We start from the raw sequence: 9,443 nt of genomic DNA, 5'->3' as shown, positions 1-9,443 counted from the left end.
CAGCTCGTTCCACCGGCGCAGCACGCTGGGATTCCTCGGGAAGAAAAGGAGCGAAGGGAACAATGATGACCATATTTTCCATTTATATGCCCCTCCTCAACTTCGCAAGAATCGCTGGGCGCAGCCGCGGCGAGGGCGGGCGGTTGGGCTGACCGGGATGCCCCCCGATTCCCTCGTCCCCCTCCTGAGACCGCAACAGGGCGGGGTGGGCACTCGCCCCGCGCGAGGGCACCCGGCCGCGAGCCGACCCGGAGTCTCCTGCCCCGGCCCTGTGCCCAGTCACGCGTCCAAGCTCCCCACGCCGGTGCCTACGGGTCCGGCGCCTAGGAGGTCTCGGCGCCTCGGTCTACGCACCGCGGCCGTGGGGGAGGCCTCGGAGCTCCCCACGCCTCTGGGGAGCGGGAGGCGACGGGGAGGGGGCCGACGGTCAAGGACAACCGCGGGCGAGGAACCCCGGCCGACAACTGGCGGGAGGTGTTGGGCGGGGGGGGTGGCCCGCTCCGAATCCCAGGGGGGTGCAGGGGGCGGGGTAGGGAGGCAACAAAGAGCCTCTCTACGCCGCCGCCGCCGTCGCGCTCGCTCCCTCCCAGCCTCTCTCTCCGCAGTCCGGCGGGGGCCCGGCCGCCGGCGCGGGGGAGCGCGCCCGGCCCCCCGCCTCCCCTTCTCTCCCCTCCCCCCGCGCCGCCCCCTCGCCCCCGGGGGAAGGAGGGGTGGAGGGCGGCGCCTGCGTGTTCCTCCGCCGCGCGCCCCGCCTCCTCCCGGGCTCCTCGCGGCGATCCCGACTCTCCTCCCGCGGCTGCAGCAGCTGCCGGTTGCACACGGCCTCGGCGGCGGCGCGGCGAGCGCGGGCCTGTGGAGCGGCGGCCGGGCGCGCGGCCCCGGCGGGCACCCCTCCGAGGGCGGCCGAGGAAGCTCCGGGAGGAGGAGCAGGACCACGAGGAGGTGGGAGGCGGCGGCCGCTTGGGGACCAGCTCCGCGCCTCGGCCTCTCCGCCCCCTCCCCAGCCTTTCTCTCGCCCTCTTCTCCCACATTCCCGGCCGGCGCCTCGGCTTTGTGCGAGGAGATGGTGTAGCCCCCTGGCCGCCGAAGGAGGAGCCGGACACTTGTCTCCCGTCTCCGAGCTGCTCCCCACCCCTGGAGGAGAGACCCCCCTCGCCTCGGCGCCTTCTGCGTCTCCCGGCTGGTGGGGAAGCCTCTGCGCCGCCGGCACCATGAGGTGAGGGGCGCGCGGGGCGGGGGCCGGGCGGGCCATTGTGCCGCGGGAGCCGCGACCCCCGTTCTCCTCGGACCCCGCCTTCCCTCTCCCGGCCCGGCGCGTCTCCCCTGGTCTCTGGTCTGTTCCTCCCCCCTCCCCCTTTTGTCCCTTCCAGTTTATCTTTCTTTCTTGGAAACCTCCCCAACCCGTGTGGTTTGGGGGTCTCGCTTCATCGTTCTCTCATTTTTCCTCAAATGCTCTTCTTTCACCCAGGATTTCCCTTCCTAAATTTAATTTGCGCCTGGCTCCCTCCCCCCAGCCTTTGCAAGCGAAACCCGGGAGATGGGGAGGGGTTCGAGAATCGAAGCGTGCATGTTGCTGGGAAACAGGTATTTTCTCGTATATATGTAAAAATTTCATGCACTTTTGCCTCCGAACTCTCGTGTTTAATTAAAAAGGGAAGAAAAGTTTGAAAGGTCTGAAATCTCTGCTGGTAATAAAGTGCCTCTGGTAGGGGTAGGTGAAGGAGCTGTGAAAGGTGAAATTTCACGATGGTGGGGGAAGGGAAAGAACTGATTAGGTTCACGTGGTGGGGGCAGTAAAAGACTGGGATAAGTAAGTTGGTAGGGGTGTGTAAGCGGGGGCGGGGAAGGGATCTGTTTGGAAAGCCTTTTCTCCCCTTCCTCTGTAGCAGCCTGTGTTGCATTGCAGCAGCTGCTTTTTCCCTTTGCTCTGTAATCAATAAAACAGGAGCTAAATTATTTTTGCGGCCCCGAAGAAGAGAATTGAATGTACTGTCGTAAAATATTTTTTTAATTGATACGATGAAACATATGGTGTGATATTTTTCTTTATTGTTTCTCAAATTGTGTAGGAGAATAAACCATGATGTGGTGTGTCATTCATTGGAGATTTTTTTTCCAGCCTTTCCTAAACCTGTTTTGTGTCCATAACCTTCTCTTTTCGGATTGGTGCAAGACTTCGTGAGAAATGGGACTTGGTAGACTGAAGGCTGATCCATTCTGCGTTATCATCCTTAAAGGCCTTCCTTTTGGGTTAAACAATTGTGGATAAAGTAAATTACTCCATTTCTCTCTCCTGGAAGAGATAGTCTTACAGTTCATTTGGATTTGAATCTCCTTTGTGTTAAAGATTAATGGCCAACCGTTGCTGAGACCTTTATAATGTAGTACAATGAGATTTGAATGATATAATCTACAAATTCCTTCACTTTGGCAAGAAAATGTCATGTCATTGGAATTCTTCCTCAATTTCGGTAGTTTCCATTTTAAACTTTGCTTTTCATTTTTTTTTTCCTATCAAGGTTGAGCGTGTTTCCATTTTGCTTTTATATATATATATATATGTTGTGATATATCTTTGTTGAATTTTTACTTAGGCTTACTGTGAATTTGAAATTTTTTCTCTGATTCCAAGTTACCTGTATTTATGATGGCCTTAAAGAGTGAGTTTAATGTGGTGTCTCTAGGTGACTGACCCCTTTTCCCTTGATGATTTCACACAAGTTATTTTCAAATATAAGCGATCAGTTTAAATAGTAATTATAGCATGCAAACCCAAAAACACAATCTTTGTAAAATATGGCTTGAAAACTTTCAGTCATGTTTGAGCATGACTTTTTTTTTTTAAATCAAGTTACTGATGTTCTTGAAAATTCAGGAACTATAGTATACGTACTGTTATATCTTGTAATATTATATGTTGCTGGTTTCTGTTTTAGAGATCTAATGCTGTAGGGATCTTGCAGACCAGAAGTTATCAGTTGTTTCAAACTTTGGGTAAACTTATTTTACACTGAGAAATATAAAACAGTGAAAGTTTTTTTTGTGTGTGTGTGTGTGTGTTTTTTTTTTTTTTTTTTTTTTTTTTTAAGATGCAGTCTTGCTTTCTCGCCCAGGCTGGAGTGCAGTGGCGCGATCTCGGCTCACTGCAACCTCCGCCTCCCGGGTTCAAGCGGTACTCCTGCCTCAGCCTCCCGAGTAGCTGGGATTACAGGCGGGTGTCACCACGCCTGGCTAATTTTTTGTATTTTTAGTAGAGACGAGATTTCACCGTGTTAGCCAGGATGGTCTCCATCTCCGGACCTCGTGATCCACCCGCTTCGGCCTCCCAAAGTGCTGGGATTACAGGCGTGAGCCACCGTCCCCGGCCAAAAGTGGGTTATTTTTAAATAAAAACAGGCAGAGTTGTCTAATTCGAAGATTGTGAACTAAAAAAAGTTACCGTTTTGGGTATTCAGTCAAGTTTAATCACTGTCATGTATAGATGTCAGTCACAGGTAAATTATGTCTTCACTTGAAAGTTCCTTTTCTAATAAAAAGTAACTTCTGTTTTTTAAGCTCTTTTCTTGCTCTGTTCCTTATGAAGTGTAGAGAGAGAGGAACCACACTGATGTTTTCCAGTGACGTAAATATAGAACTTGGTACACAGGTCTGAAAAGTTTATTTAAGCAGTCTACAGTAATTTTTTGTAGGCTAATTTTGAATAAGAGCAGGAAAGAGGGTCAGCTTTTCACTTTGGAAGGATCTGGATTATTTGGTAGGTGGTTAGGTAGTACTTAGATTTGCTTAGATACCTGTAAAAGTGAGATTGGTATGGGATAAAACGTTCTTGTGCTGCTTGCAAAAGTCTTTGGAATATTCTTTGGAATATTTCGGTGCTTAAGAAAGTGATTTTCAGGTTATATTAATATATGCTTAGTCTCCATGCTTTCAAGTCCTGTGGGACATTAATGTTAGTCTTTTAAGTTGAGTCCTTTTTGGTTATATTAAGAGGTAGTTCTGATGTTTCAAAGGCCATCCAGAAATAGGAATGCCTGAACAGGAATTTCCAATTAAGTCGGTCAGAATCCTGAACGGAGGATATAATGAATATATTACGGTATAAATATTAGTGATATCTGTCAGATGACTTTAATTTTAGGAATAGCATGCTCACTGTGTATAATCTTATACAGAAGAGAACTGAATAATAGTTTATGTTCCTGAAACAGTCATAGGCATTTTATGAGTAAAATGCAGTATATAAATTTACTTGTTAATATTTTGCTTAAAGATGAACATTTAAAAAATGAAAAAGCATATTACTTATACAGGACAGTGGAAAGGTTGAGACCAAAAAGCTGGTACTTTTTAGTGTCCTGTATGACTGTTTAGTTCTATTCTTATTTTTCATTTATGCAATGTTTCAAAAGTGTAAGATGCTTTATGATTAAAGTGTGCATGTATGTATGTGAATGCGTGTGTATGCATGTACAGTGTGTGCCTTTTAAGTGCATTTTTAAAATTAGTTGGTTCGTTACTTAAGATTTCTTTTCTTTCTCTCTTTTTTTTTTTTTTTAACTGAAAGAGGAGCTTGTCTGATCTAAAATAGTTGCATGTAGCCTAGTGGCTAAGGAGAGCTCAGAAGATTTTGTATTTACGTTCTTGGATCCGTATTAAAATAGTCCAGGCTTCCACTTGCTACTCTGACTTTCTCATATAAAAAGGTGTAATAGGGTTATGAGGATTTGTCCAAGCCATTTACTAGCTGGGTGACCTTGAACTAATCGATTACATTATTTCACTGATGCATTTTAAAAAAATATGTAAAAATAGAGATAATTCTTAACTGAGTAGTGAGGATCAAATGATAATAGAAGGTACTTTATACACTGGTAAGCCTTAAATTTATGTTACTCCTCCTATTTCCAGGCCTATTTCTATGTTAGACTAGTTGGGTAAACTTCTGGGCAATAGGCTCTACCTTGTGACCTTATTTAGCTCAAGGATGTCAAAAAGACCACATTTTTCTTATTTTATAGATGAGGAAGCTGTTTCCTTCTTGTGTGTTTACTTCCTTAGGGTCTTTGAAGTATCTTCATTTGTGGTAATCATAAATTTTATATACATTTTAGAGTGTGGTACAATCAAGGGTCAGAAGATCCAGGTTTTATATGCTGACCTGTTAATTGAGTAAACTGGTAAAAAAAAAAAAAAAAAAAAAAAAAATCTTATATTTCACAGGATTGTTTTGTGAAGTGTCAAGTGAGATATCCATGAAAGGACACAAATAGTAGTCTCTTTGTTCCCATGGGTCTTCATTTATACTTGTAGCTGTTGGATGTGTGACTTTCCCACAGAGGTTTATTTTAGGAGCAAGAGCCAAATCTTCATTTTTTGAATGTCAGTATTGTAGGAATTTACTAAGTGAATAAATCTTGAATAAGAGTGTGGATTAATAGAGAAAATTCACCAAAGTTTATTCAGTATTCAAGGTGTTGGATACCTTGTTGGCCCAGTTGGATTAAGCAAAATAACTATAGAGGCACCATTTGGCTGGTATAGAAGAAATTACATACTGAATAGGTTTTGGTGATATATCTTACAGAAGTCTTAAAACGGGTGATTGTATAACTTGTAAAACATCTAGTCATTATCATGAGTCATTATCAAGAAAGATTTGAAAAACTGTGATTTCAATTTTTGTATGGTTGTAGGGGAGTAAAAGGGTACTTAAACCTTACTTGTGCCAACTTAAAGTTGTCTTTTCCTCTTTTTTCTCCCCCTTGTTTGAAATTGATGAATGGAATTGAGTGGAAGTAAAAGTTAGAGAATATGAGCTGAGGCTGTACTTCAGTGGATGCTTCTTCAGATAAGGGTTTACGAAATTTTCCCGACTAGAAACGAAGGGGATTCCTTGTCAGACCTGGGATATAGTCCTTGACTTGCCCCTAACATGCTCCCCCAACCCCCTTGTCCCCCACTATTCCTGTGTGTTCCAGTGCACTTTACATGTTTTTTTGCTATTGCATTTATTCTGTTTTATAATTATGTGGTTCTTTTTGTCCCTCTTCATTGTAAGTTCCTTGAAGACAGGGACTGCATTTTTATATTCATGGTACTAGCAAAATACTTGGCAAATAGTGGGTGGCTTGTGTAAGTGTTTGACTTTGACTGCGTTGTTCTTTTATAGAATCTATTCACTAACAGTCCCATTTTTGGAATACCTGTAGTGTTCTAGAAGCTCTACTGGATATTGTAGGGTGTAGTATAGTATTTGGTGGATACTAAATGTTAATAACATAATTTAATTAAGCAAGCAAAAACTCACATCCTGACTCCACGAATAGGTGTAGAATTTGGTTTTCTTTCGTTCTTTTTTTAAATTTTAATTTAATTTTTATTTTTTAGACATGTGGTCTTGCTATGTTGACCAGGCAGGTTTTGAAGTCACCTGGCCAGAATTTATTTCTTATTCTAACACAGAGCTCAGAAGTGGCTACAAGTGTCAGGATTGTCTAAATTCTAAGCCCTTTGGAGGATACCATGTTTAATTGACTTTATGATTAAATTCTGAATTACTGAAAGGGCCATCAATCTGTTTTTAAGTCTCTTTGACCAAATAACTTGTAAATATTTTCAAGTAACAAGCATACGCATCTCTATTGGTTTAATTTATTTTTACCCCATTTAGTGCTTGCTTTGTTTTGATTCTTTTTTGTTTTTGTTTTTTGAGATGGAGTCTCACTCTTGCCCAGGCTGGAGTGCAGTGGCGTGATCTGCGCTCACTGCAACTTCCGCCTCCCAGGTTCAAGCAATTCTCCAGCCTCAGCCTCCCGAGTAGCTGGGACTACAGGCGTGTGCCACCACGCCCAGCTAATTTTTTGTATTTTTAGTAGAGATTGGGTTTCACCATGTTAGCCAGGATGGTCTCGATCTCCTGACCTCGTGATGCGCCCGCCTCAGCCTCCCAAAGTGCTGGGATTACAGGCGTGAGCCACTGTGCCCAGCCCTGCTTTGTTTTGATTCTTATCAGTGCTTCAAATACCAATCATTGGGTAGTGCATGATACTCTTGAAGTATTAGTTAGTGTGGGCTGCCATAACGAAATACCATAGACCAGGTGGCTTAAACGACAGAAATTTATTTTTTATTTTTATTTATTTATTTTTTTGAGACAAGCTCTGTTGCCCAGGCCGGAGTGCAGTGGTGCAATCTCGGCTTATTGCAAGCTCCGCCTCCCAGGTTCACACCATTCTCCTTCCTCAGCCTCCTGAGCAGCTGGGACCACAGGCGCCTGCCACCATGCCCAGCTAATTTTTTTGTATTTTTCAGTAGAGACGAGGTTTCACCGTGTTAGCCAGGATGGTCTCAATCTCCTGACCTCGTGGGATTACAGGTGGGAGCCACGGCGCCCAGCCTGGATATTTATTTTAAGGTTCTGGAGGCTGGAGGTCAGAGATCAGGTTGCCAGTGTGGATGGGTTTTGGTGAGGGTTCTCTTCCTGGCTTGCAGAAGATATCCTTCTCTCTGTGTCCTCACATGGTAGGGTGGGTATGGGAATCCTGGGTTCGGGGAGATGGGGGATGGATTTCTCTCTTCTCCTCATTTCATAAGGCCACTAATCCTATTGAATTAGGGCCCCACGCTTATAACTTAATTTAACATTAGTTACCTCCTAAAAGCCGTTTTTCCAAATATAGTCACATTGAGGGTTAGGGTATTAACATATAAATTTTAGGGGAACACAGTTCAGTCCATAGCAGAAGATAACTACATTTAAAAAATTTTTTTTTGTCAGCACGTACAACTTTGGAAGAAAATAATTTGTTTAATGTTTAGGTGAATTTTAGATAAGTTTTGTTTTAAGTAACCAGAAATCGTTTACTAAAGAAGATAAATTAGGGGAGTTGATTGATTTATACAAGATATCTGTTAAATTTTCTAGAAATATCTTTATATTGGGAAGCTTCTATTTTACAATGATTTAAGTAAGTTTTATTAACAGGCAACTTTTCCAAAGACTACTTTGGGTATGAGGCAATGTACGTATATCTAAGTGTAGAGATTGAATGGTGTAGGGTAGAGAGGACAGGCTTTGAAGTTAACTCTGGGTTTGACCCTAGTTTCACATTTACTAAGTAATTTATTTTTGAGTGGGTTATAAACATTTTTTGGGATCGAATTTGTTATGTAAAATAGAGATACTTTGTGAATTATAGAGTTGTTGGGAAAATTAAATAAAATTCTAGCATAACACTTGGCACACAAAATGAGCTTGATAAGAGTAAATCCCCTACTTCTATGAAAGTCTGACATCTCTTAAGTTTATGTTAAGAATGTGAAAAACCATGTAAAATGGTGCAGCTGCTTTAGAAAACAGTTTGGCAGGTCCTCAAAAAGTTAAACATAGAGTTATCATATGACCCAGCAATTCCATTCCTAGAAATGAAAACATTTGTCCACAGAAAAACTTGTACACAAATGTTTATAGTATCGTTATTCATAATAGCCAAAAAGCAGAAATAACCCAGATGTGTCTCAGTTCATGAATAGATCATCAAAATGTGGTATGTCCATACACCGGAATAATATTTGGCCATCAAAAGGAATGGAGTTGTGATACATGCCACAGCATAGATGGAAGCATTATGCTAAGTGAAATAAGCCAGACACAAAAGGCGATATATGCCATGATTCCATTTATATGAAATGTCCAGAATAGGCAGATCTATATAATAACACCAGAAGAAGATCTCATTTGCTTTTTACATGAGTTCTTTCTGACATTTTTATTACTTTGGATTAATATTTTAAATTGACATCTTCATGCTATTTAAAGAAGAGAGATTGAAGATAGAACCACTGGACATTTCTCTGTAGGGAAACAAGCAGGTGGGAGTGCTGAGGTGGAAACCTTGGTAGTGGTGCCTTTGAAAGGCCTGAACACATTTTGGAGCTGTATCTTCGTGCTAAGGAGACAGCCAGGGATCTCTTGGTAGGCCTGTTGTAAGTAAGAATGACTAAAGTCACCAGTAAAATGTGATGAAGCAAATCCATCAGAATCTTCAGAAAACTTAAATCTGGGTGGTGATTTTCTGGGGTTTGTTTACAGTAGTCTCAAATACCAAAAGTTTTGTCTTTGGGGAATGAGGTAATCATGATATTTTTAAATAAATTGATTCCTTTTCCAGTGGTAAAGGCCTTATAGAACATCTGGTCTTGGTAAGAATACATCTGATGATGTGAAATCAAAATGACTACCTTTAACTGTGCCTTAGAGGTCCTCAGTCTTCTGTCCTTTTTGGTATCTGTTATATTTGCAACTTGGCAGGGGGGATCTCTATAAAGAACCAAGAACATAAGTAAAATAAAATGAATAGCTCTTTAGGTCAAGTCTCAAGGGAGTCCAAATTGCTCCTTTTACAGTTCAGTGAAGGGATCTCTTTATGCAGGCTTAATAATTA

The 9,443-nt window shown here is 42.7% G+C and overlaps 1 protein-coding gene across 3 annotated transcripts in view; it reads left to right on the top strand.

The window, feature by feature from the left end:
* The first annotated feature begins 848 nt into the window (after window positions 1-848).
* ENAH (ENAH actin regulator) overlaps window positions 849-9,443 on the top strand; it is a 159,410-nt gene continuing 150,815 nt past the window's right edge. The window contains exons 1-2 of one of the 3 annotated variants that reach the window (XM_058430914.1): window positions 852-1,216; window positions 1,469-1,584. In XM_058430914.1, coding sequence (XP_058286897.1) covers window positions 1,538-1,584 — 47 coding nt within the window. In that variant the 5' untranslated portion in view covers window positions 852-1,216; window positions 1,469-1,537. Of the gene's footprint in view, window positions 1,217-1,468; window positions 1,585-1,658; window positions 1,672-9,443 lie in introns of those variants that run through there. The other 2 variants (XM_032136330.2, XM_058430915.1) reach the window with 2 other exon arrangements.

Source organism: Hylobates moloch, unplaced genomic scaffold, assembly GCF_009828535.3.
Source record: "Hylobates moloch isolate HMO894 unplaced genomic scaffold, HMol_V3 SCAFFOLD_18, whole genome shotgun sequence".
In the NCBI taxonomy this organism is placed as follows: domain Eukaryota; kingdom Metazoa; phylum Chordata; class Mammalia; order Primates; family Hylobatidae; genus Hylobates; species Hylobates moloch.
The sequence above is the reverse complement of the archived record's forward strand: the minus strand, read 5'-3'. Positions and strand labels throughout refer to the sequence as shown.